Source organism: Mesocricetus auratus, unplaced genomic scaffold (genome assembly GCF_017639785.1).
Source record: "Mesocricetus auratus isolate SY011 unplaced genomic scaffold, BCM_Maur_2.0 Super-Scaffold_100691, whole genome shotgun sequence".
In the NCBI taxonomy this organism is placed as follows: Eukaryota; Metazoa; Chordata; class Mammalia; order Rodentia; family Cricetidae; genus Mesocricetus; species Mesocricetus auratus.
The window spans coordinates 46,887,195-46,915,026 of NW_024429267.1; the positions used below are offsets into that span (position 1 = coordinate 46,887,195).

At 55.0% G+C, this 27,832-nt stretch overlaps 1 protein-coding gene across 1 annotated transcript; it reads left to right on the forward strand.

The window, feature by feature from the left end:
• Positions 1-1,765: 1,765 nt before the first annotated feature.
• Celsr3 (cadherin EGF LAG seven-pass G-type receptor 3) lies at positions 1,766-27,806 on the forward strand. The gene is given in 37 exon segments (XM_013116981.2): positions 1,766-1,864; positions 1,866-5,499; positions 7,156-7,806; positions 8,089-8,314; positions 8,564-8,679; positions 9,047-9,135; positions 9,241-9,398; positions 9,977-10,140; positions 10,404-10,529; positions 10,621-10,790; positions 11,193-11,378; positions 12,557-12,673; positions 13,013-13,184; positions 13,303-13,444; positions 13,541-13,661; positions 13,980-14,163; positions 14,458-14,559; positions 14,775-14,789; positions 15,915-16,009; positions 16,201-16,410; positions 16,684-16,879; positions 17,240-17,395; positions 17,709-17,880; positions 18,517-18,684; positions 18,904-19,030; positions 19,124-19,330; positions 19,568-19,742; positions 19,848-19,960; positions 20,360-20,439; positions 20,913-21,039; positions 21,534-21,650; positions 21,751-21,899; positions 22,134-22,243; positions 22,594-22,752; positions 23,469-23,669; positions 24,354-25,245; positions 26,186-27,806. Coding segments are annotated over 37 exon segments (9,954 nt in total). The 3' UTR covers positions 26,214-27,806.
• Positions 27,807-27,832: the final 26 nt, after the last annotated feature.

The window sequence follows — 27,832 nt, forward strand, 5'->3', positions numbered from 1 at the left end:
AACTTCCAAGGAGTGGCGGGCACGGTCAATACCAGGTCCCGCTCCTCTCTCCTCTAGTCGGGAACCGCAATCCTCCATTGCCGCTTGCAGATGCTCCAACCGCGCTCATAAATGGTGCACCTGACACGGAACTCTGACCCAGAATTGCTTAAGACTCAGATTCCTAAAACACAGCTGAAGCCCACGAGACAGATACTAGCAGCCACATCGGGGTACAACCCGCATGACACCGGGCTCCGGGTGAGACCGGCCTCCCGGAAGCAAAGAAACCGAGGAGCGAGAGAATGCGTTGATTGGTTGCTGGTGATGTCATAGCTACTATCTGGGGGCGGGCCAGGGGTCTTGGCCAGGAGTTCTTGGACTGTTTGAAGCGGTAACCACTCAGCCGGGGGAGCCGCACCCAGTGCAGCGTTCTAGGATCCAGGACCTGACTTTTGTCTCGGTGCCAGAATGCCAAAGTGCTCTGCACCTGACTTTGTAGCTCATTGCCGATGCGGTGTTTGGAGGCTGACCAGGGTAGCGCACCTTTTGGATTGTTTCTGCTGGCTAGCTTGGAACCCTCGAGGTCCTCCTTCCTCCCGCATACAATGGAGTCCTCCGAGATGGGAGGGGTCTCCTATTGTGCCAATAGAAACAATGACTCCCTGATTGGAATGCACCGCCTTTGCTCTCGTATTCGGTGACGTCTACTGCGCCAGATACAGCTATTGGTCAGTTGAGTTGCGCGCGTGCCAGGAGTTGGACCGAAAACTAGATTGAACCAGGACTAGGGAGAACTGAGTTTCTGTCAGGCTCTTCAAGGGGTTAAAGGATGCAGTTGTCGCAGGCGAGGGGAGGGCATCCGAGGAAGCTGGGTTCACAGCTGTGGTGCAACCCTGAATTCCACGTGGCATCTCCGAACACTGGAAAGAGCCATAGCCTGGAGAGATGTGGTGTCTAGTGCAGGAGCCCCAAATCTGGGAGATTGCTAACAATTGTCGAGGCAGAGAACTATTGACTTATCTTCCTGCTTCTGGAGGGTCATTTTCAGATCCTGCTCTGTAGGGGCTAACAAGGAGATATTTATGACGTTTCATAAGTTCAACTTGTTAATAAATAGTTAATGCTGTTGTTTGAACTGCTAGTGTCCCGGGCCGGTGTCTGGTCATTATCGTCCCTGTCACAGGATTCTACATGGTAACGCTGCCCAGAGTGGTGAGAACACTCAGAACAATATGACAACCCATTTTCAGACCAAATTTTTTGTTAGGGTTCGGAACTAGTGCTCCGGAAGGGAGACGAGATTCTCAATCTAAAGAAAGACAACAAACTCAGAGGAATGGGAGGGCGGTTGTGGAGTAGCGGAGAAACTCCCCGTTCCATTCAGCACCGTGGGCAGCACTTCTGACCTCAATAAAGATGGCAGCAACGGCTTCCATAGCCAGAACTGCCATGCGCAACGGGTTGTACCACTGCGTTTGGAGCATCGGGGCGGAGGTGGAGCAAACCATCCGAGCGGCCGGGAGCCATGTTGGAGCGTCGGGAGGCGGCGGCAGCGTCGGGGATGCTGTGGTGGGGGCGGCAAAAGCCGGGGCTGTATGCCAGAGGGGCTCTGGCCGCGGAGTAGATGGTGCCCAGAGAGCAGTGGCGGCGCGGAGCGACAGGCCGAGGGGCGGAGGGCCGGGGCGGCGGCAGGGGCCCAGGAGGGGGCCGGAGCGGCGGGGTGGGCCCAAGACCCGGACCCGGGCGGGGGGGCGGCGGAGGCCGTGCGGGGAGGCGGGGGGTGATGGCGAGGCGGCCTCTATGGTGGGGTCTCTGGGGACCGTCGACCCCGATACTACTGTTCTTTCTCCTCTCTTTGTTCCCTCTTAGTCGGGAGGAGCTGGGGGGGCGGCGGGGACCAGGGCTGGGACCCAGGGGTAGCTACTGCTACCGGGCCAAGAGCACAGATTGGCAGTGGAGCCGTAGCTCTTTGTCCCGAGTCTCCCGGCGTCTGGGAGGATGGAGAGCCTGACCTGGGAGTCAGGGAGCCTGTCTTCATGAGGCTCCGAGTAGGTAGGCAAAGTGCCCGGAACGGTCGAGGGACCCCTGAGCATCCAAACGGGGAGCTGGTGGTCCAGGCATTGGGCAGCCGGGAGCAAGAGTCTGGTCAGGGCCCAGGATATCTGTTATGTTGGCACCCAGAGATCTCGTCTTGTGGGCGGACAGGGCCCTTACGAAGAGGTAGTCTGCCGCTCGAGGCTCTGTCCCCAGGGGATCCGGATCTGGGGAACATTGCTCCCCACCCGTCGGACCTTCTGGCTCAGCCTGATGGCTCCAGGCCAATGTCTTTCCAGCGTAATGCTAGGAGAGGCGTCCGCAAGAGAGTGGAAACCTCTCGCTGCTGTGGAAAACTGTGGGCGCCAGGACGCAAGGGTCAGGGTGAAAGATCCGCGACTTCTCGAACGGAGAGGGGACCCTTTCGGCGGAACTGCCTCCCTGGCTCTTTGGGATCTGACCTAGGGGAGAATTCAGCACCACGTGCTGTGAGGACAGCTCCTACGCCGGGTTCAGCACTCAGCGAGCATCGGACAGCGCCTGAGCCGACTCCCGAGCGCATGCGCTCCCGCGGTCTCTTCCGCCGCCGTTTCCTATTTCAGCACCCTGGGCCGCGCCCTCCAGGGTTCCAAGCTGGTCCTGAAGCCAAGCGAATACTCTCAAAGAACCAGGGTCGTCCCCGTCGTGCCGCAAACCGCCACCCGCAGTTTCCTCAGTACAACTACCAGACACTGGTACCTGAAAATGAGGCAGCGGGCACAGCGGTGCTGCGAGTCGTGGCGCAGGATCCGGACCCAGGCGAGGCCGGGCGCCTCGTCTACTCGCTGGCGGCGCTCATGAACAGCCGCTCGCTGGAGCTTTTCAGCATCGATCCTCAGAGCGGCCTCATCCGAACGGCGGCCGCTCTGGACCGTGAGAGTATGGAACGCCACTACCTTCGAGTGACCGCACAGGACCATGGCTCACCGCGCCTCTCAGCCACCACCATGGTGGCGGTGACAGTAGCTGACCGCAACGATCACGCTCCAGTATTTGAGCAAGCCCAGTATCGGGAAACACTTCGTGAGAATGTGGAAGAAGGTTACCCAATCCTGCAGTTGCGTGCCACCGATGGCGATGCGCCACCTAATGCCAACCTGCGTTACCGCTTCGTAGGGTCGCCCGCTGCACGAACTGAGGCGGCCGCCGCCTTCGAGATTGATCCACGTTCCGGCCTCATCAGCACCAGTGGCCGCGTGGACCGGGAACACTTGGAAAGCTATGAGCTAGTCGTAGAAGCTAGTGACCAGGGCCAGGAGCCTGGGCCACGTTCAGCCACCGTTCGAGTGCACATAACTGTGTTGGATGAGAATGATAACACACCGCAGTTCAGCGAGAAGCGCTATGTGGCCCAAGTGCGGGAGGATGTGCGCCCTCACACAGTGGTGCTGCGTGTTACGGCCACGGACCAGGACAAGGATGCCAATGGTTTGGTGCACTATAACATAATCAGTGGCAACAGCCGAGGCCACTTTGCCATCGACAGTCTCACGGGTGAGATCCAGGTAGTGGCACCTCTGGACTTTGAGGCGGAGAGAGAGTATGTGTTGCGCATCCGGGCACAAGATGCAGGCAGGCCACCTTTGTCTAACAACACAGGCCTGGCAAGCATCCAGGTGGTAGACATCAATGACCATACTCCTATCTTTGTCAGTACACCCTTTCAGGTCTCTGTTCTGGAAAATGCACCCCTGGGCCACTCAGTCATTCACATTCAGGCAGTGGATGCAGATCATGGGGAGAACTCCAGGTTGGAGTATTCCTTAACGGGTGTGGCACCAGACACACCTTTTGTGATAAACAGCGCCACTGGCTGGGTCTCTGTGAGTGGTCCCCTGGACCGTGAGTCCATGGAACATTACTTCTTTGGTGTGGAGGCACGGGACCACGGCTCACCCCCGCTCTCTGCTTCAGCCAGTGTCACAGTAACTGTGTTAGATGTCAATGACAATCGGCCTGAGTTCACCATGAAAGAGTACCACCTTCGGCTCAATGAGGATGCAGCGGTGGGCACCAGTGTTGTCAGCGTGACTGCAGTAGACCGAGATGCCAACAGTGCCATCAGCTACCAAATCACAGGTGGCAACAGTCGGAACCGCTTTGCCATCAGCACCCAAGGTGGTGTGGGCTTGGTGACACTGGCTCTGCCTCTGGATTATAAGCAGGAACGCTACTTCAAGCTGGTGCTTACTGCATCGGACCGTGCCCTTCACGACCACTGCTACGTGCACATCAACATCACAGACGCCAACACACATAGGCCTGTCTTTCAAAGTGCTCATTATTCCGTGAGCATGAATGAAGACCGACCAGTGGGTAGCACTGTGGTGGTCATCAGTGCTTCTGATGATGATGTGGGTGAAAACGCTCGTATCACTTATCTTCTGGAAGACAACCTACCCCAGTTCCGAATTAATGCAGACTCAGGGGCCATTACACTGCAAGCTCCACTGGACTATGAGGACCAAGTGACATATACATTGGCCATCACTGCTCGGGACAATGGTATCCCTCAGAAAGCAGATACCACATATGTGGAGGTAATGGTCAATGATGTAAATGACAACGCTCCACAGTTTGTGGCCTCCCACTATACAGGCCTGGTCTCTGAGGATGCCCCACCTTTCACTAGTGTTCTGCAGATCTCAGCCACTGACCGGGATGCTCATGCCAATGGCCGGGTCCAGTACACTTTCCAGAATGGGGAAGATGGGGATGGCGACTTTACCATTGAGCCCACCTCTGGCATTGTCAGGACTGTGAGGCGGCTGGACCGGGAAGCAGTGCCAGTGTATGAGCTGACCGCCTATGCAGTGGACCGTGGTGTGCCCCCACTTCGAACTCCAGTGAGCATCCAGGTGACTGTACAAGACGTGAATGACAATGCCCCTGTCTTCCCAGCTGAGGAGTTTGAAGTGAGGGTGAAGGAGAACAGCATTGTGGGCTCAGTGGTGGCTCAGATCACTGCAGTCGATCCCGATGAAGGCCCTAATGCCCACATAATGTACCAGATTGTGGAAGGGAACATCCCTGAGCTGTTCCAAATGGACATCTTTTCTGGAGAGCTGACAGCACTGATAGACCTAGACTATGAGGCTCGCCAGGAATATGTGATAGTTGTGCAGGCCACATCTGCTCCTCTCGTCAGCCGGGCTACTGTACATGTGTGCCTGGTTGACCAGAATGACAACAGTCCTGTGCTCAACAACTTCCAGATCCTCTTCAACAACTATGTGTCCAACCGTTCTGACACTTTCCCCTCGGGCGTCATTGGGCGCATCCCAGCTTATGACCCGGATGTCTCTGACCACCTCTTCTATTCCTTTGAGAGGGGCAATGAGCTGCAGCTGCTAGTGGTCAACCAGACCAGTGGGGAGCTTCGACTCAGCAGAAAGTTGGACAACAACCGCCCACTAGTGGCCTCCATGCTGGTAACTGTAACAGGTGAGGGATGCGGGAGAGGGGGGTAGGCAAGTGACCTAATGATCTTAACCTGTCAGGACTCAAGCCAGAATCCCAGATACGACTTAGGTTCTTGGACAGTCTTTACAGAATCCCAGAGGTTCTAGGACATCCAAGAACCATAAACAGCTGTGTATACAGGGATTGCTCCTCTCTTCTTAAGGAAGGAACAGAGGGTCTTCGTGATGCTCTTGTGTTGCTAGGAAAAGCCAGAAAGTTCATTCAGTTCATTTCATGTCCATGTTTAGATAACGGTTACTTTGGGTCTCATCTGCCCTTACTTACTTCAGTGGTCAGGAAGAGCGACTAACTTTTGACAGCCTCAGGCAGGGAATGGGCCCATTCTGCTATGCAAAGGGCAGGCCAAGAACATTTCCCTTTGGAAAATGTCCAGAGACCCAGTGGCTTTCATTTCCCTGGGCTTTCACAAACCCTTCCCTCATAGAAGGGATCAGGTGGAAAAGACCCTTGAAGTCCCACTTTTTAGAAGCGTAGAGGTTTGGAGAATCTTTTCTGTCTCAGCCCTGAGGCTGGGACTCCTGGCATTGACAGAGCAGGCGAGAGCTTCCTTAATTTCAGTTCTCCCAACAGCAGTCTTTATGGACCACCCAACACATGCTTGACCTGAGATGAACACAGGAGATAAGTGCACTACGTACATCTCAGGGTGGACACTGAAATCATAGACCCCAGGCCTAGAGGGTTAGGCAGTTTGCTAACTAAAGCAGCTGGGGAGGGTGCAGTGTGGGTATACATCAAGGTCCAGGGTATCCCTGGAGCTAGCTGATGCAGAGTTCTGGAGAACTGCATTGAGTGTTCACTGGTTCAGGACCTCATCTAGTGCCTTGGGAGAGCAGTTGGCTGGTAAGAGAGCCTTGCCCTGGAATTCCCCTTCTTCCTTCCTTTCTCTTTTGTTTGTTTTGTTTTTGTTTATCTGAGACAGGGCTTCTCCATGTAGCCCTGGCCATCCTGGAACTCATTATGTAAACCAGACTAGCCTCCAACCCAAGATCCACCTGCCTCTGTCTCCCATGTGCTGGGATTTTTTTGTTTTCTGAGACAGGGTCTCACTATGTAGCTCTGACTTGAACTCATTATGTAGATCAGATTAGCTTCAAACTCACAGAAATCTGCCTTCTCGGCCTCCCAAGTGCTGGATTAAAGGCACACCTAGCATGCCCCCCATTGTGTCTTGCAGGGGGTGTCCTGCTGTTTTTACTACAGTGGGGAAGCTAGGGATGGATGGCCAGTGGTTCCGGCTTCTCCTCCTATCCTTGCTGGAGGTGGCCTATTGATCACAATGACTGGGACTGTGGATTACTGAGCACTTAGGGCACTTGTGTGTTGGTAGAGTACTGACTCATGGGTAATTATAGGACAAGGCTGGTGGAGCTCCCTGGGGCTAAGTGCCAGTACTGACTCAAGCCTCTCCCCATGTTGGGAATGCGGGAGTAGGAAACAGCAGCTAGTCCTTTCTTGGTGCTGGGATAGATGGCGATTACTAGCCCCAGACTCACTAGTGGCATGTTAGGGGTCAGTCTATTGACTAGTAGGACTATGTAATCACTGGCCCCAGACCTCTTGTGTCCCAAGGAGAGGCGACTACTGACCCGAGACTGTCCCTGCCCCTGCCTGCAGATGGCCTGCATAGTGTTACAGCACAGTGTGTGCTGCGTGTGGTCATCATCACGGAGGAGTTGCTGGCCAACAGCTTGACCGTGCGCCTGGAGAACATGTGGCAAGAGCGCTTCCTGTCACCTCTACTGGGCCATTTTCTTGAAGGCGTGGCTGCAGTGCTCGCGACACCTACGGAGGACGTTTTCATCTTCAACATCCAGAACGACACGGACGTGGGGGGCACCGTGCTCAATGTGAGCTTCTCGGCGCTGGCACCTCGTGGGGCTGGGGCAGGCGCTGCAGGGCCCTGGTTCAGCTCGGAGGAGCTGCAGGAGCAACTGTACGTGCGCCGCGCCGCCTTGGCTGCACGCTCGCTGCTCGACGTGCTGCCCTTTGATGACAACGTATGCTTGCGCGAGCCCTGTGAGAACTACATGAAATGCGTGTCAGTGCTCCGCTTTGACTCCTCCGCGCCCTTCCTGGCTTCGGCTTCCACGCTCTTCCGACCCATCCAGCCCATCGCCGGTCTGCGCTGCCGCTGCCCGCCTGGCTTCACCGGAGACTTCTGCGAGACTGAGCTCGACCTCTGCTACTCGAACCCTTGTCGCAATGGCGGCGCCTGTGCGCGGCGCGAGGGAGGCTACACCTGTGTGTGCCGCCCGCGCTTCACCGGTAAGTCGGGTGCAGCGCTGGAGGAAGCCCTGGCGAAGCGTAGCGGTGGGAGTCCAGGAGTGCGAGTGAGCACCCGGCATCCTTTCTGAGGCGCGGCTAAGCTCAGCCCGCGGGAAGCCTGAAGCTCAGAGAAGCCCTAGGCAAGATGGGGGGCGGAGCGACGAGCCTGGGGGCGGGTCCCACAGGCGGCTCAACCATTCAGAGGCCTCGAGACTCCGGCCTCTGGAGAGCATGGGCGGGGTGTGGGCGGAGCGCCGTCCTCTGACCCGTGCTACCCTGCAGGGGAAGACTGCGAGCTGGACACGGAAGCCGGACGCTGTGTGCCGGGCGTCTGCCGCAACGGGGGCACCTGCACCAACGCGCCCAATGGCGGCTTTCGATGCCAGTGCCCCGCGGGCGGAGCTTTCGAGGGCCCGCGCTGTGAGGTGGCCGCACGCTCCTTCCCTCCCAGTTCGTTCGTCATGTTCCGCGGCCTGCGGCAGCGCTTCCACCTCACGCTGTCCCTCTCGTAGGTGTCCTCCACCGTGTCACTGCACGCCTCTCCACTGCCCCTACCTACGTGACCCTGACCCAGATTGCTGACTGTCCAGCCCTGAGGTCCTCATCGTACACCACCCCCTCCCCTGACCCCTGCAGGGCTGTCTTAGAGTCACGGCATTGGCATCTCCCACCATCTTCTTCCGGCTCAGCTTGAGCTGGTTCTCAAATGGAGGGTGTGAGATGTCTGCTCCTAATGGTGCCATTCCGCCTCACCCAGGTTTGCAACAGTGCAGCCCAGCGGGCTACTCTTCTACAACGGGCGCCTGAATGAGAAGCATGACTTTTTGGCTCTAGAGCTTGTGGCTGGCCAAGTGCGGCTCACATATTCCACGGGTGGGTGCTCCCGTGGATTTTTGTGACAGTGAGTGGGGTGCATGTGTTCCTGGGATGGCTGGAAGAGTCAATGCATGAGTCCCCTCAGGTGTCCGTCACTGAGCGTCTGAGCACACTCTTCAGTGCCAAACCAACAACAGTGAGGACCAGGCTCTGTGGCCACTCCCTCAGGGAAGGTCCATCTCTCCAGGAAGTCTGTGTTTCTCCTGTGTGTTCAAGGACACTGTAGTCCAGTCAGTGTGGCCACCAGAGGATATGGTGATCCAATTATCCAGCATGACCCTAACTGTATCTGTGTCTATGTAGTGGGCTGGGATGGTGCCACTCAGCAACTCCAGATAACATTCCACATGCGTATTCCCCACAGGTGAATCCAATACAGTGGTTAGCCCCACAGTTCCAGGAGGCCTGAGTGACGGACAGTGGCATACAGTGCATCTGAGATACTACAATAAGGTGGGCTCCACCTCTAGTGTGGGTGGGCTGTGTGGGGAGCCAGGATTGTGAGTTTTCCTCAGGAATTACCCCCCGGATGTTGTTGATTGGTGTGCCTGCCTGCAGCCCCGGACAGATGCCCTAGGGGGTGCTCAGGGCCCTTCCAAGGACAAGGTGGCTGTGTTGAGTGTGGACGACTGCGATGTGGCTGTGGCTCTGCAGTTTGGTGCTGAGATTGGCAACTACTCATGTGCAGCTGCTGGTGTGCAAACAAGCTCCAAGAAGTGAGGCCCCCATCCCCTGACCCTCATGTTCTCTGCCCACGAGCCCGCCCAAACCCGTCACACAGTCTGCAAAGCTCCTTGTTCTCCCGAGCCAGCAGATCAAAGGCACCGGAAGCCTGCTCAGTCTAGACCCCAGTCCCATATTCTACCCCTGGCTTCTGGCTTCCACATCGTCCTCAGAAAAAGTCCCTGTGCACTCTGCCCTCCGAAGTCTCTACATGCCTCAAGTCTCTAATGACACACTCTGCCTCTAGTCCATTTATCTCCACATGGCCCTGAGTCCATTGAGCCTGCTGAGCTCACCCCTCAATCCCTCTTCTCCTTCCATGACCCGGCCACCCAAATGCCTTACTCCTCATCAATTGTCTTCATCTCAACGTACCCCATCTTTCCCCAGACCATCTGCCCATCATGGCCTCTTCTTTGCATCCTTACAATTGCAGTCTTAACTCTTTTCCCAGCCTGGCCTTATCTTCTTCATCTAACCACCTTAGTCCTATCCCCTACTTCCTGTGGCCCCCAGGAGCAACCCTACTCTGGCTCCAGACCCACCAATGACCCAGGCTCCTGACCCCCAGGTCCCTGGACCTGACGGGCCCTCTGCTCTTGGGGGGTGTCCCCAACCTTCCCGAGAACTTCCCGGTGTCCCACAAGGACTTCATTGGCTGCATGCGAGACTTGCACATTGATGGCCGACGGATGGACATGGCAGCCTTTGTCGCAAACAACGGCACTATGGCAGGTAGGCCCAAAGCTGTTTGTCCTCATTCGTGTCCCTGTGTCCATCTAAGGAGGAGGTGGAGGGTTGCATGGGATGACTCCATATTTGACCCCAATCTGGTATGACGTGGCAAGACCCATATCACAGCCTTCCTCTCCCTCGCCTCCTCCCTGAGGACACGCGGGTGAACTCATGCGCACTTTCACCCCTGGGCTCCAGCAGCCTGCCCAGCACTCAAGCCCCTCACCCGTCTTCTCATGTCCTCCTTGTCCCTTTCTCTCCAGGCTGTCAGGCCAAGTTGCACTTTTGTGCCTCAGGCCCCTGCAAGAACAGTGGCTTCTGCTCAGAGCGCTGGGGTGGCTTCAGCTGTGACTGTCCTGTGGGCTTTGGTGGCAAAGATTGTCGCCTCAGTGAGTGGGCATCATGGGTCAGGAGGACCGTATGGGGTAAGTAAGGTCTGATCTTGGGGTAGGATCTGTAACTTCTTCTCTACCTCCACAGCAATGGCTCACCCCTACCGTTTCCATGGCAATGGCACACTGAGTTGGGACTTTGGAAATGACATGACTGTGTCTGTGCCATGGTACCTGGGACTAGCATTTCGAACACGGGCAACAAAAGGGGTCCTGATGCAAGTGCAGCTTGGGCCACATAGTGTGCTCCTCCTCCAGGTATGTCTGTTCTCCCAGCCCTTCACTACTCCCTCGCTGGTCTCTGATGCTCCCCAACAACAGGGTTGGGCCTAGCCGTAGAGCATAATTCTCTGTCAGATGTCTTAACACACTGGACTCTGCTCTGGACAGTGCACCTTGACTCTTCCCTACCATAATGTTCTCTGCATATGCAGGGCACACACATAGATCTTTCTTATAACCAAACCAACCCATGACCCCCAGCTCTGCCCTTTTCCCCAGCGTGTATCAGCAACATGATATCCCCAAACGGTGCACTATGCATCGGGTCTAGCTTTGTCTCTAGCGTTCTGAATGCATATTCCTGACCACTAAACCCTCTGATCTCACCACCCAGCCTCATCTCAATCTAACCCTGGGGCTATGCATTTCTACTCACAGCTAGATCGGGGGTTGCTGTCTGTGACATTAAGTAGGGCCTCAGGCCATGCTGCCCACCTCCTGTTGGACCAGATGACTGTCAGTGATGGCCGGTGGCATGATCTTCAGCTGGAGTTGCAGGAGGAGCCAGGTGGCCGAAGGGGCCATCATATCTTTATGGTTTCACTGGACTTCAACCTCTTCCAGGTCTGACCTCTGACCCAAGGGTAGTCTGTTCTCAGCTTTCTAACCAGACTCAGTTGATTTGACCTCCTATCCAGCTCCTTTCCATCCTCCCACTACCCAGTCTGATATTCTCCTAGCCCTTAGTGTTGATCGTACTCAACCAGCCAGGTTGGTCTGTCAGGCAATCTGCTTATGTCACGTAGGCTACCTAGAGTTCTGGCTTGATCTTGAGGTGCCTCTGTAGTTAGGACTTTGATTGTGCCTGATTCCTGAAAGCCCCTTCTGTTGTATTCCCTAATCTCTACCTACCCCAAATCAAAATCCTGGAATTTCAGGGATGGGGAGATGGCTCAAAGGATAAAGCACCTGCTTATGGAACTGTAGGGACTCAAGTTCCAATCCCCAGAACCCATGTAAACACTGGGCAGGCATAGCAGCTGCCTGTAATCCCAGCACTCAGGAGGCAGAGGCAGGAGATCCCCTGAGCAAACTGGCTCACTAGACTAGCCTGAACTGATGAACTCTGGGTTTAGCAATCTCCATTAATTAGTAGAGAATGATCAAGGAAGACATCTGGTGTCAACTTCAGGCCTCCACATGTACAATATACACATGCATCTATGCACATCATGTGCCCATACATATATGAACATGTATATACACGTAAGCACACCATATACTCATATATATACTCAAAGAATAAGATCATGGAATTTCAAGGTTGGCTCTGGGTCCAGGAGGGAGGAGCCTGCCTGAGCTTAACGCTTTTTTTTTTTAAATGTTATATGTATGAGTATTTGCCTCCGTATATGTGTGTGTACCATATGTATGTCTGGTGCCCAGGGAGGCCATAGGAGAGTATCAGAGCCCTTGTTGTGAACGTTCATGTGGGTGCTGGGAATCAAACCCAGATCCTCTAGAAGATCAGTGAACCCTGAGTCAGCTCTTAACTGAAGTTTCATATTATATATTATATATATATATATGTATTATATATATGTATCATATATATATATATATGTATTATATATGTCACAGCAAGTTCTCCACACTTAGCAGTGACTCATTTCCAAACTGTTCTTCTGATACAGGGGACAAAACATGGTCATACGGGGCTAGAAGAAAGCCATTCTGATTCTGGGATATGACGGGGATTTACTAGGTACCCTCCCTCGGTGCTGACTGTCCCCTTCTTCTAGGACACCATGGCTATGGGGGGTGAGCTGCAGGGCCTGAAAGTAAAACAACTCCATGTGGGAGGCCTGCCCCCCACCAGTAAGGAGGAGGGTCCACAGGGCCTGGTTGGCTGTGTCCAGGTGAGGCTCAGCATGAGAATATGGTATGGGGTCACTGGGAACCTGAAAAGCACCATTTAAATACATGTTGGCATGGGAGGGCAGCTAGGTGACCCAGGGAGATCAGAGACAAACCAAACCTTCCTCTGGTGGAGGTAAGAGGCCAGCTTAGATAACCAGGGATATGTGTCAGAAACAGCACAACTAGGAATCTTTGTGGGGGCTAGATGGGCATGTTTAGGGGGGCTTGAATTTTGTAGGAGTAGAGGGAGACCGCATGTCACAGAACATCAGATGGGGTGGCTGGTTCCTTAGGACTGCCTTGACATGGGTCTCACCCTTTTCTGTCTGTGTCTTTAGGGTGTATGGATTGGCTTTACACCCTTTGGGTCCTCAGCCCTGCCACCTCCCAGCCACAGAGTGAATGTGGAGCCTGGCTGTGTTGTGACCAACGCCTGTGCGTCTGGGCCCTGTCCACCCCATGCTCACTGCAAAGACCTCTGGCAGACCTTTTCCTGCACCTGTTGGCCAGGTGGGTGCTGAGAGAATTGGGGGAGGAACCAGGGGGCCTGGAGCAGGTAAGAGGGCTAGGACCCTGTTCTTTCCATGTTCTTTGACCAGTGTTCTGAGCTTCCTGACCCAACCTGCAGGTTACTACGGCCCAGGTTGTGTGGATGCCTGCCTCTTGAACCCTTGTCAAAACCAGGGGTCATGCCGGCACCTCCAAGGAAACCCCCATGGCTATACCTGTGACTGTACAAATGGCTATTTTGGTCAGCACTGTGAGCATAGGTGAGAAGCTCAGGACTAAGATGGTGGAAAGACCTTGTGGGAACAAGCAGGGTCACTGAAATGTCACGGATGCACTTTATCTCATCTTATTCCCAGGATGGACCAGCAATGCCCTCGGGGCTGGTGGGGAAGCCCAACCTGTGGTCCCTGCAACTGTGATGTCCACAAGGGCTTTGATCCTAACTGCAACAAGACAAATGGGCAGTGTCACTGCAAGGTTTGCCTAGACTCTGACCCTTGACCTTTTAACTTCCCCTTGGACATTACCTATGATTCTTGTCTAACTTGCTGGCCTCTACTGCATGACTCGGGCCCTAACCTTTTAATCCGAGTCCTACAATCTAGTTGTTACCTCTCATCCTTGACCTCTAAACCCTTCCTTGTCTTCATCTGAGGCAAGTCCTTCTAGCCTATGAACTCTTTAAATTTTTTTAAAACGTTTGCCCTTGATTCTACTTACTCCCCAAGCTTTCACCTTCGACCCTTCCATTAAGCCTGACTTCTGATCTCAGGCCCCTGGCCCATCCCTAAACAGGAGTTCCACTACCGACCAAGGGGCAGTGACTCATGCCTCCCATGTGATTGCTACCCTGTGGGCTCCACCTCGCGCTCATGTGCACCCCACAGCGGGCAGTGCCCCTGCCGCCCAGGAGCCCTTGGCCGCCAGTGTAACAGCTGTGACAGCCCCTTTGCAGAGGTGACAGCCAGTGGCTGCCGAGGTAAGCAAGTTCTGCACACCTGGTGAGGGCTGGTCCCAGCATGCTAAGAAATCAGTGACACTCCTAACTTCTGGGAAGCGGCTCCTGAGGGAAACTAGCTATGTCCAGGAGCCCTCCGTTTACCACGCATACGTGGCTGACTTGTCATAGACTTTAGCAGGCCAGATCTATAGAAGCCAGCAGGGGAGAGTAGTAGACTCTGGGCCTGGGCCTGGGAGTTGCAGAACAGCAATAGGTATGATGTCACTTGCCTTAGAACCTGGCCACCAGACTCAACACTCCCTTTCTCCCTAGTGCTCTACGATGCCTGCCCCAAGTCCCTGAGATCTGGTGTGTGGTGGCCCCAGACTAAGTTTGGCATTTTGGCCACAGTTCCCTGTCCCCGGGGGGCCTTGGGTGAGTATGTGGTAGGCAGCTTTGCTGCAGAGGGTGGGGCAGGTCTGTTTTCTGACTGTTACAGCCACCTCTTTCACCAAGCTGGGTGGCCTCATCTCTGTAAAGAGATGGGAGTAGGGTGGAAATCCATGTGGACCCTTATACTGCTTGGGGGCTCTGGGTCCCTTCCTATGCTCTCATTAAGCCTCCATCTGTTTCTCTTGGCTTCTGGGCAGGATTGCGGGGTACAGGTAAGGGGTACGTGTTTGCTCAGATGCGCTGACCCCTCCCACTGCCAGAGCTTTTGCAGACCTCCCTCCTGCTGTTTAAGGTCCTTGCAGACCCCTCCCTGCTGCCTGAGCTCTCTAAACCTACTCCTAACCTCCTGGAGACCCCTTCCTTTGATCTGAGGACCCTAAGGACCTTCTCTGGTGCCCAAGGTCCTCAAGGATCACCTGGGGATCCTTCAGATCTTTTTCCACATCCTAAGACCTTGCATTCTCTTTCCTACTTCCTGAGGTCCTTATAGGGTCTCCCTATTGGTCAGAGTCACCCACCAGCTTCTCCTTGCTGCCTAAGGGCCTCCCAGAACCCTCCCTGCTGCTTGAGGTCTCTGCAGTGGCTGGACAGAGATTGTCTGTGTATGCATGCTCACATGTGTGTCCTTCTGTGCCTGTGCATGTGTCTGTGAGTCTGTCTTGAGGGCATGGGGTTCTGACTTAATTAAGTTAGGGTCTCTTGCTGGTGGACACACTTATTCAGCTTCTATCCCAACTGCATAGACAAGGGAAGGCAATGATAAAAGTCACCACTGAGGTAGTTAAAACTTGTATGAGACCCCCTACTACCACCTCACTTGGGTCATATGATACTCCTGGAAGATCTTGTCTGTGTCAGTATGCTTGTGAGTATACAAGAGAGCAGTGTGTGTGTGTGTGTGTGTGTGTGTGTGTGTGTGTGTGTGTGTGTGCTTGTTCATACATCCGTGTGTGCACATCTAATTAGTGTTGTTGGCATGTGTATGAATTTTTACCTGTATATGAATTTTGGCCTGTATGTAAGCTTGTCGAAGCCTGTATGTATGAATGAGTGAGTGTATGTGAGCGAGTGTGTGTGTGTTGTGTGTGTCTCTCTATAGTACATCCTTATACTTTTCTTCATGAGGATGAAGAATGGTTCTCAGAGTCCTTAGGAGAGTTGACCAACAAGCTATTGGAACTATCTGGGCTTATTGCAGCATCTAGGCACCTAGCCATAGATGCTTATCACTCAGGACCCTACCTCAAGGCTCCGTATGGGATAGAAGAGGGTGCTGTGGCCACCTATCAGCAAAAGTCCCCAGGCTGCAGGCCTGACCAGGGATTGCCTGTCCCCAGGTGCTGCAGTGCGGCTGTGTGATGAGGACCAGGGTTGGTTGGAGCCTGACCTCTTCAACTGTACCTCGCCTGCCTTTCGAGAGCTTAGTCTGCTGGTGAGACTCTACCCAGATAGTGTCCCACACCCAAGACCCTCAGGCCTGGGACAGGCCCAATATAAACCTCAGCCCTTGGCCTCTTGGGTTTTCTAGTTGCCCTTTCATCTGTCCAAGCCTTTCTCCCTGTAAGGCTTTTGGGAAAGGCCTACAGGATCACAGAGCAACCACTGCCATCCTTGTCCTGGCAGTTGGATGGCCTAGAGCTGAACAAGACAACCCTGGATACTATGGAGGCCAAGAAGCTGGCTCAGAGGCTGCGGGAGGTGACTGGCCAGACTGCCCACTACTTTAGCCAAGATGTCCGAGTCACTGCCCGCTTGCTGGCCTACTTGCTGGCTTTTGAGAACCATCAGCAGGGCTTCGGACTGACGGCCACACAAGATGCCCACTTCAATGAGGTGGGCTGTGTTCTCTGTCCTCCATTCCATGGCCCTGCCCCCAGCTCCATGGTTCTCCCTCTCCAGCCTCCTAGCCGTGGATCCCCAGCTTATGCCCTTCCTGACCTCTATGAGTAAAGGTCACAATTTCCCTCTCCCTGCCCACTTCAGTCCTGCCCTCTTGCCTCTTGGGCCACTCATGCCTGGCTAGACCCCTCATGTCTGCCCCCTCCCTTCCTTCGTGCATGCATCCTCACCATCTGGGGGAGCCCAATTCCATCTCCATCTCTCTAGAATCTTCTGTGGGCTGGTTCTGCACTGCTTGCTCCAGAGACAGGCGACTTGTGGGCAGCCCTGGGGCAGCGGGCCCCTGGGGGCTCCCCAGGAAGCGCGGGTTTAGTGCGGCACCTGGAGGAATATGCAGCCACACTTGCAAGGAATATGGAGCTGACATACCTGAACCCTGTTGGACTAGTTACACCCAACATCAGTGAGTGGTACAGGGGAAAGGAGAAGGGTGGGGGATCTATGGCTGGGCCACACTACCCCTCCAATCCCTGGTGCTTTGTAGGGCCATGCCCAGTACCTGTACCAAGGAAAACACAGCTGCAGCCTGGGCTTAGGTGGAACTGTAACCTTGGGAAGGAGGTTTTTTTGTTTTTTTGAGACAGGGTTTCTCTGTGGTTTTGGAGGCTATCCTGGAACTAGCTCTTGTAGACCAGGCTGGTCTTCAACTCACAGAGATCCGCCTGCCTCTGCCTCCCAAGTGCTGAGACTAAAGGCGTGCGCCACCACCGCCCGGCTGGGAAGGAAGTTCTTGACAAGTGTTGCCACTCTTTTTCTTGGGCAGTGCTCAGCATTGACCGCATGGAGCACCCTAGTTCCTCTCAGGGAGCCCGTCGTTACCCTCGCTACCACAGCAACCTTTTCCGGGGCCAGGATGCCTGGGATCCTCATACACATGTGCTCTTGCCCTCACAGTCCCCACAGCCGTCCCCGTCTGAAGGTAGGAGCCCATTTGGTGACTTCCGAGCCTGGTCCTGTCTCCTTATTTCCTCCCAAAGCCTGATAGCATGCCAGCCTCTCACCAGTTCTTCCCTTGCTAGACCTCACTTGGCTCCTGTGTGCGCGCTTCCGGGACCACCTCCATATACGGCCTCACCTTTCCAGCTTCACCACCTTTCCCATGTTCCCTCCATGGCCCCTGCATGCCCCACCCCCAGTTTCTGAACTTGTGTAGAAGAGATCTCTGTGCTTGACGCTGGGCTGTGGGTGCTCGTGGTAAGAATTCACCGTGGCTCCTTTTTGTCCCTTGGCAGTTCTGCCCACAAGCACCAACACAGAAAACGCCACAGCCTCAAATGTGGTCTCCTCGCCAGCCCCCCTGGAGCCTGAGCCGGAGCCTAGGATGTCCATTGTCATTCTCCTTGTGTACCGCACCTTGGGGGGGCTTCTCCCTGCCCAGTTCCAGGCTGAACGCCGGGGCGCCAGGTACCAGGCATAGACCTGATCCTAGGACCCCTCAATCCTGAGCTTTTTGTGAGCTTCTACCCAACCCAAAACTCCTTCCCTCCATGGGCAGGCAGATGATTAGGTCCACAGGTAAACAGATGATCCTGTACACAGATCCAGGGAGCCCGCCTGAACTGGGTTCAATGGGAATTCCCTTTGTCTATAAAGTGCATCAGAGGTGCAGGGTGACAGGCAGAGACATATGTGGGGACCATCACACACACACACACACACACACACACACACACACACACACACACACACACACACACAAGAAGGGCAAATGATCCAGGTATAGATAGATCAACTGACTGATAGAGGAAGGCATAGGCAGGTTGGTTGGGGAAGTCAGTTGGAGATGGGAAAAGGGAGGGAGGGTTTGAGGCTGACAGTCACAGGTTATTCTGGAGCTGTCCAGGCCTCAGAGCCCAGTCTAGACTGTGAGTCTGAAGCTCCTGGCAGCCCACCAGAGGCTGGATAGTGTTCTTAGAAATAGCTTGTGCTCTGGAGGTATCCCAGCCCCTGGTCAGCCATGGCAAGTGGTTTGAAGGCAGGGAGAGGTAGGCAGTCGGTCTTTGGTCAACAGTGTCCAAGACCAGATGGGTATCTCCTCAGGCTCCCCCAGAACCCTGTTATGAACTCCCCGGTGGTCAGCGTGGCGGTTTTCCATGGACGCAACTTCCTAAGGGGTGTTCTGGTTTCCCCAATCAACCTTGAGTTCCGCCTACTACAGACAGCGAATCGGAGCAAAGCCATCTGTGTGCAGTGGGACCCACCTGGCCCGTGAGAACCCCATTCTGGAAATTCTTTGTCCCTGTTCACCTCTGGGAGGTGTCCCAGCCTGTCTCTGAGGCCCCTATCTGTGCCACTGTGCAATTAGGTCCATGAGGAATGCTGTTCCCCAACTTTAGGCCCCTCTCCCCTCCCCCACATCACAAATCTCTGCCTGACATGGGACACATCCTGGATGGAAAGGTAGATGTCACTCTCCTCTGGACGCAGGACAGACCAGCATGGCATGTGGACAGCGAGGGACTGTGAGCTGGTACACAGGAACGGATCCCATGCCCGGTGTCGCTGTAGCCGGACAGGCACTTTTGGAGTCCTTATGGATGCCTCTCCCCGTGAGGTAGAGTTGTGTTCAATGACCCAGTGAAATGGGAAGTCAAAGGGCCGGGAAACTCCCTACCCAGCATCCCAGTGACCACCCTTAACTCCACAGCGGCTAGAGGGAGACCTAGAGCTGCTGGCCGTGTTCACCCATGTGGTCGTGGCAGTGTCTGTGACTGCACTAGTATTGACTGCGGCTGTCCTGCTGAGCCTGCGCAGCCTCAAGTCCAATGTGCGTGGGATCCACGCCAACGTGGCAGCTGCCCTGGGAGTAGCAGAGCTCGTCTTCCTGCTGGGAATCCACAGGACCCACAACCAGGTGCAGGGGCAGGGCCAGGGGAACTCTGTCCCAGGGACTCCACCTTTCCCTGGAAAGCCTGGAGTCAAAGCACAGGATTCGAGGTCAGGGAGCCCAAGTGGAGGTCCTGGTTTGGGGCAGGGAACCGACTGGAATTAAATGCTGTGGTTAGGAACATGAGTGGAGAGATGTCCGGGCTGGGGTCAGAGGTAGGGTGGGCGGGAGAGGCTGACAGCACTGTCTTGGCCCTGCCTCCAGCTGGTGTGCACCGCGGTCGCCATCCTCCTACACTACTTCTTCCTCAGCACCTTCGCCTGGCTCCTGGTGCAGGGCCTACACCTCTACCGAATGCAGGTTGAGCCTCGAAACGTGGACCGTGGTGCCATGCGCTTCTACCATGCCCTGGGCTGGGGTGTCCCTGCTGTGTTGTTGGGTGAGGTCTTACCCACTCAGGCCTGTGATCCCTGACCTCTGCCCCCATACTGGGGGGTCAGGATTAGACCACACCTCTTTGGTCCCACCTCTTCTCTTTCCAAAGGCCTTGCTGTTGGGCTGGATCCAGATGGCTACGGGAACCCTGACTTCTGCTGGATCTCCATCCACGAGCCTCTTATCTGGAGTTTTGCTGGTCCTATCATCCTTGTCATTGTGGTGAGTGTCTGGCTCCCAGTGCCACTTGTGAGCTTCATTCTCTGGGAGGAGGGCAGAGACTTGCAGCAAGTGATGGAGAGGTGGTACTCGGGCATCCTGGACTGCTTCTGTCTCATGTGTGGTCACAGAGTGAACGCTCACTCGGCCGGCATGGACGTGGGAGGTCAGTGGGGGCACAGCCTTGGCTATCCCTCCTGCTGCTGTCCCCATCTCTCTCTGTGTCGCGGTCACAGCTTCTCTCCTTACATCTCTGACTCTCGTGTGATTTTCCCGCTCTGTCTGAGTCGTGCTCTCCCCTCCCCTCCCTCTCCCTCTCTCTCCATGTTTGGGCTTGCGGTCTTGGTCTGTTTCTTACTGTCTCTGTCTCTCTCTCCCCGCTCCACCTGACTGTGGGTATAGATGAATGGGACCATGTTTCTCCTCGCTGCCCGCACATCCTGCTCCACAGGGCAGAGGGAGGCCAAGAAGACCTCTGTGCTGTGAGTTGGCTAGTTGAGGGGAGTCGGGTTCCTTGAGATGGCAGACTCCTCCTGGGTGGGTTTTGGTGGAGGTTGGGCTCCAAATTCTGCATGAAGGAAAGCCATTCCTGCCTAGGCCTGTGGTCCCTCTCCGGTACTTTTGCCATAGTCTGGTCTCACATGAGCTTTCCCTCTGTTGTCCCCTGGGTCCCCAGGGCTCTTCTCTGTCCTGAGTGATTCACTTTGCCCCACCTTCGTATGCCCGCCTATCCCCTGTGGTCTCTCACGGCTCCCTGACTCCATTGTCTTTCCCATGATCTTTCATGGCTCCCCGGATGCTGTCCCGGTTCTTTGTGTGACTGCTCGTCTTCCTTGGTCCTCCTGAGGCTTCTGTGTTCCTGTGTGAGGTGTTCTCTTTATGTCCCTGTGTGTCCCCCTGCATAAGCCCTGCTTGACCCTGGCATATCCTCCTGTGTCCTCCCGTGTCCTTACAGCAGGACCCTACGCAGCTCTTTTCTACTCCTCCTGCTGGTCAGCGCCTCCTGGCTCTTTGGCCTCCTGGCGGTCAACCACAGCGTGCTGGCCTTTCACTACCTCCATGCAGGACTCTGCGGCCTCCAGGTACCCTGGTGCCCCTCTCCCGTCTCAGACCCTGATGGGCTTCAGCAGTCTAGCCCTAGGTGTCGCATTGCCACCAGGTCTGGGGCTCACCCCGACTGCATGACTATGACTGTGTTAATCCTAAACCAGGCACTGACCATGCCTGCTGACCCCAGGCCTAGAGCTGACACTCAGCTAGCCACTGAGATCAGGCTAACCTCTGACCCTGGGCTACCCTTCGCCCACACTACAGCTCTGACCCCTTGCTGACCACCACACTAGCGTCGACCCCAGTCCCTTCTGCCATTGGCCTTCAAATTATTAGTCCTGGGACTTGCCCTGACTTTCTGCTCCCTCGGACTCACTGACTCACACTAACCTGTGACACTGATGCTCCCTTCTTTGCTGACCCACAGAGGCTTGTATTGGTCCCTGACTCATGCTCTGTTGGCTGTATTTTGGGCTTGTGGCCTCTGGCCTCTCAGGGACCTTCACTGACCCTTACTGACCTACAGGGCCTGGCTGTACTTCTGCTCTTCTGTGTCCTGAATGCCGACGCTCGGGCTGCTTGGACACCGGCCTGTCTAAGCAAGAAGGCAGCTCCTGAGGAGACCAGGCCAGCACCTGGGACGGTGAGAGACTGCTAGGACTGGAAGTGGGCACGGGAGCCTAGGATGCCTGGGTCTAAGCCTTCCTCAGAGCTAGCTCACCCCGTCCAACCACCTCCCTCAGGGCTCTGGGGCCTACAACAACACGGCCCTCTTTGAGGAGAGTGGCCTTATCCGCATCACTCTCGGTGCCTCCACCGTCTCTTCAGTGAGCAGTGCCCGCTCCGGCAGGGCCCAGGACCAGGACAGCCAGCGGGGCCGCAGCTACCTCAGGTGAGTGACCATATATGGCTTAGTCTAGTCCCGCTTCACCAAGGGTTGACCTTATCAGATCCTAGGGAGAATGGCGACCTGGAACTCTGCTGCTGCCCTGCCCAAATGTCTTCTGATAAATACCCAGAGGCACCCTTCCCCATTCCACAAGCAGCAGGCCATGCACTCAAAGACTCCCCAGCCATCAAGACGCTCTGTCACGTTCTTCTTTGATGAAGGACTCTGTATTTCCAGGGACAATGTTCTGGTTCGACATGGCTCGACTGCTGACCACACTGAGCACAGCCTCCAGGCTCACGCTGGCCCCACTGACCTGGATGTGGCTATGTTCCATCGAGATGCTGGTGGAGTTGGAGCCCTGGGTCAGGGATGAGGGGGGCAGTGGGTGTCTTTATGATCTGCTTTCTTCTACCCCAAACTGGGGGCAATGGCTAACTGGGTAAAACAAGCTCCTCTCAGGTCACTGCCTCAGAAGGCACCTACCCATCCCTGGTCCTCCAAGCCTACTCCTGATCTAGCTCACCCTTGGTTAATTCAAGTCCTTCTGTTTCTACCCCCAGTCCAAGCTCCATCTAGGCCCCCACCTTAATCCCCTTGCTGTATTGCTTGCCCATCTCCAGACCCTCAGCCAGGGACCTTTCCTTACCCCTCAAGTCCCCTGCCACCTCACCTTCCTCCTGACTTTCTGCCCCAGGTGCTGACTCTGACTCTGACAGTGACCTGTCCTTGGAGGAGGAGAGGAGCCTATCCATCCCGTCTTCAGAAAGTGAGGACAATGGCCGGACACGAGGGCGTTTCCAACGTCCACTCCGCAGGGCAGCCCAGAGTGAGAGGCTCCTTGCCCACCCCAAAGGTGATAGGAACTCACTGATTCCATGTGTGATCAAGGGATTCCCATATTTTACCTAGATGTGATGTAGGGACTTTACCATCTCCTCGGGATTCCTGAGCCTGACCCACTGGGAGCTAGGAACCATTCCCATCCAGATTTCTAGGCGTGCTTGGGAGCCCAGGAGCAACCTGGGCAATGGTAGTGAGGTCAGAGGTGTTTCTTGTCCCTTCAGCTGCCTGGCATTCCTGTGAGTTGGGATTTATCTTGATCTTCCTAACCTCAGCCATCAAACTTCCATCTCATCTAGCTAAGGATGAAGAGAGCTGCAGTAAACCTTCTTTCAGTGGGTCCACTGATCTGAGAAGAGACACCCTCCTGTTGTGTGTGTGTGTGTGTGTGTGTGGGTGTGTGTAGGTGTGTATGTGTGTGTGTAGGTGTGTATGTGTGGGTGTGGGTGTGTATGCCAACAGTACTTGTGTGGAGGTCACAAGGATGAGTTGTGGGAGTCAGTTCTCTCTACTGTGTGGTCCTGGGAATCAAATATAGACTAGCAGGCTTGGCGGCAAAATGCTTTTAGTTGCTAAGCCATCTCACCAGCTCTCCCTTTCCTATTTCTCAGTGAGGACAGCCAGGGCTTGAAGAGTCGTTAGGTCCAGAGGTCACTGAGTCTGCATCACAAGTGTTAGGAAACACTGGAGTCAAGCCAGAGGCTCCTGTAACCTGCTCTGGCTTCACAGATTTGGACGGCAATGACCTCCTGTCCTACTGGCCAGCCCTGGGAGAGTGTGAGGCCGCACCATGTGCTCTGCAGGCTTGGGGCTCTGAAAGGCGCCTTGGACTAGACACCAACAAAGATGCAGCCAACAACAACCAGCCAGATCTGGCCTTGACCAGTGGAGATGAAACCTCCCTGGGCCGAGCCCAGAGGCAGAGGAAAGGTAGGACCTTTCCTAACCCTTTGGCCTCACTGCAGGTCCTGAGGGCTGCTTAGGCCCAGACCTCTATAGGAATCCAGTTTCCTGATCCCCCAGTGGGGAGATCATCTTGTTCTACTCTGACAGGCTCCTGCTCCTCAACCTTGCTTCATGGTACCCAGAGACTACCTGATCCATGGAGTCCCTGCCCCCTCCACATCCTGGCTTTTACCCCTGGATCTTCAGAAGCCATCATTTCTCTACTTGTCCATTCCCACTCACTTTGCAAAACCACAGAAGCTGTTAAGCCATAGAGTTTAGAGTTCCTGCTGTGGTCTAGAAGGTCTTTGTCTCTTACTCTGACTGCAGGAGTCCCTGAGGTTGTCCTTGCAACAGCACAAGAGGTTTTTGCCCTTGGTTTTGCATCACAGGAACATTGGAGACTGTTCCTGCTTCAACTCAAGGAATTCCTACCCTTTTGACCCAGGCCTGTATTTCCAGGGTTATCCCGCTTCTGACTTCTTGGGAGTCTGCCCTGTACTATGACCGCCCTAGCTTGACCCTCAGGACTGTTGTCTCCTACTCTGACTCTTGTTCCACCCTGTTTAGGACCTCTGGAGTTGTCTCTGACCTTAGTTGTGTTGCAAGATCCCAGGAACTGGCACTTCCTGCTCTTTGACATGTAACCTGTCCCCAATTCTTCCACAGGCATCCTGAAGAATAGGTTGCAATACCCACTGGTGCCCCAGACCCGAGGCACTCCTGAGCTGTCCTGGTGCCGTGCGGCTACCTTGGGTCACCGTGCTGTGCCAGCTGCCTCCTATGGTCGCATCTATGCAGGTGGGGGCACAGGTAGCCTTTCGCAGCCAGCCAGCCGCTACTCTTCTCGAGAACAGCTGGACTTGCTCCTAAGGCGACAGCTGAGCCGAGAGAGACTAGAGGAAGTTCCAGTTCCTGCCCCTGCGTTGCATCCCCTGAGCAGGCCAGGCTCCCAGGAACACCTGGATGCTGCACCAGCCCGCCTGGAGCCCAGAGATCGGGGCAGCACCCTACCACGGAGGCAGCCACCCCGGGACTACCCTGGCACTATGGCTGGACGCTTTGGGTCACGGGATGCACTGGACCTAGGGGCACCCCGCGAATGGTTGAGCACACTGCCCCCGCCCCGCCGCAACCGGGACCTTGACCCACAGCCCCCACCTTTGCCCCTGTCTTCACAGCGGCCACTCTCAAGGGACCCCCTCTTGCCATCTCGACCCCTGGACTCTCTGTCTAGGATCTCGAACTCTCGGGAGCGGCTGGACCAGGTGCCTAGTCGGCATCCCTCACGAGAGGCCCTTGGACCAGCCCCACAGCTTCTCAGAGCCAGGGAGGACCCTGCCAGTGGCCCTACCCATGGCCCCTCCACGGAGCAGCTGGACATTCTCTCCTCTATCCTGGCCTCCTTCAACTCCTCAGCCCTCTCCTCTGTGCAGTCCTCAAGCACACCCTCGGGCCCTCATACCACTGCCACGCCTTCCGCTACAGCCTCTGCACTCGGGCCTTCCACACCTCGCTCAGCCACATCCCACAGCATCTCAGAGTTGTCACCGGATTCAGAGTAAGCAGGGCCAGACACCCGTTCACGCTCTTGTCAGCCTGGGGCAGCTTTCCCGTGTACTGAGTTCCACTGTGGGATGAATTGGAAGTTAACCCATAGACATGGGCCACCTCAGGCTCAGCACAGCCAGGAGGCCATATGTTAGGAACACTTCTAGAAGAAAATGGAGACAGGACTAGCTGGAACTTGCTCGCTATATGGTTAAAACCAGCTTCCCTGCCCTAACATTCCAGAAAAGTGACCCCAAAGGCTGGAACTAGTGGAGGGGATAGGCAGGAATCAGGGCATCAAAGTAAAAAATGGCCTGGCATTCGCAGGAGACAATGAGAGAAATCTTTGTTCAGTTGGCCCTGCCTAAGAGGTCATATGGAATACTGGCATATTATGAGCGATAACTGAGAATAAATCATTCACTCACAGCTGTATTCCATCAGCATTCCACTGCCCCCACCTGTGGGCACTGTGGGGTTGGGCATAGTACCACTCAAGTGCCTGTACAGCATCTGTGGGGTCGAGGATGTCAGAGACACCCAGAATCCAGGAAGGAATTGGGGGGATCAGGGAAGAGCTGTTGCCAGACCCAGAGCAAGCAGGGCACAGCCAGGGAGCTGCCAGGCATTACTGGCCAGTAGGAGAGTTGTCTGTCAAGGAGAAAGCGCTCTGGAGAGAGCCTGAGGGAAGTGGGCCTCTGGGGAGGGGGCAGGGGACCAAGAGGGCTGAGCAGGGCCTTAGGGACCTGGAGTTCTAGGGGGATGCTGAAAGGGAAGGGTGAGAAAGAGATGCATAGAAGTTGCCTTGCTAGGTGGCCTAGGCAGCCACTTGCTAATGAGTCTAGGTAGTGGAGGTCCAGTAGAGGGCTCAGAACTCAGGGGTGGGCATGAAGGGGGAGAGGCAAAGCTCTCTTACCCATGGCCTTCCATTTCCACATTCAACTCAACAGAGTTCCCAGAAGTGAAGGTCACTCCTGAGGGCCTGATCAGCAGATGAGAAGTCACCAGAGACAGCAGAGGATTTGGGCTGATGGAAGAGACTTCAGGACTGATCCCAAGGCAGCCTTCCTCAGACCCGCCCCTCAACTCAGTGCGGTGCAGTATGAAGGTCCCATGCACATCTGTAAGCATGAGTGTGACAGGTGCAGGGGGTGGGGCTGGAGGGAGGACTTTTATACGTTTTGTACCTTTGTAACCAGAGAGATATGCTTATGTTATTTTTCAGCTTTTCTGTCTCCCAGGGGTCTAAGACTGGGCTGGAAGGAGGAGGGGATGGGAGAGGATGCAGCTGGCCTCCTTGGGTCCTTAGCAAACCATCTGTTCCTTTCTTTCATTCACCCGGCCTCCTCCCCACACTGATCTGAACACTGTTGGGGCCCAGATGCAAATGTGATCTTTGCATTTCCTCTGATGCCCCATAGGCCAAACTCCTGTGTTTGGAGGTTGGAAAAGGGGGTCCTCCCACATCCTCCTGAGGGCTCACTTGTGCCCCTGTCCCTGTATCACTTGGAGTCTCTGCCACTTACTGCCTTAAGACCTGGACTGAGGCTGGGAGAGCCGCAGCAGTCCTGTTTACAGACCGAGGCTCCTGCTCTCCCTGAGGGAGAGACTTGGGCCTCTAATCAGACTTTCCTGTCAGGGGGAGTGGAGGGGACACTCCTTTGTCCCTGCTCCCTCCCCTGCCTGAGCACCACTTGTCTGTGGTGCCATTGTTCACAACACTGCCCCTCTGAGGGAAGGGTGGGAGGGTGAGCAAAGGGAGCAGAAACAAGGGAATCAGACCCAGAATGTAGGCGCCTCAGCTCCACTGTTTACAGGGCCCTCCCTGGCACCAGGCCGTGGTGGCGGTGACTGCCCCACCTTCTGTTGTCCCCCAGAGAGGGAAAAATGACTGTTAGGACCCTGTTCACAAAAGTTTTTTGTTATTTGTCTACTGTCCACAACTGGGGACTTTACATTTTTGTTACTTTGTTTACAGGTGAAGATTATTTTTTTAAAGTGTTGGTTTTATTTAGTCTGCAACTTAAAACCCCGAATTTACAGACTTGGTTTACAGTTGAGAATGTTTCCCCTGCTTGTTTACAAGTGAGAGGCGGGAGGAGTGGGAGAGGGGCTTAGAAGACTTGCCTGTGATGTCCCTGGACCTGGCCATCTCAAAGGTCAGCTGTGTCTTCACGCCCTGAAGGAGCCTCAGTGCTGAGGTTCTCAAAGGTCAGCTGTGTCTTCACGCCCTGAAGGAGCCTCAGTGCTGAGGTTCTGTGCCCACCGCTACCCACCCACTCTACCCCACACTTACACTTGGGAGGCAGTTTCCGAGATTCAAAAATCCCACTTCACTGCCCGTGCCAAATCCCACAGCCAGGTCCCTAACTCTCCTTACCCAGACTGACCTGGCCTCTGTCCTTGAAGGACAGAGTGGCCTGTCAGTGGGAGAGTGTCCTTGCTATTTCCCTGGTTCTGTAGATGCCCGTCTCTGGGGTCTCCCTCCAGCACAGTGGCCCTCTTTCCTGTCTGTGTAAATTGTTCCGTGAAGCCGCGCTCTGTTTTGGGAATAAACTTCTATAGAAAACACTTGTTCCTCTTTCTATTTCAGCTGT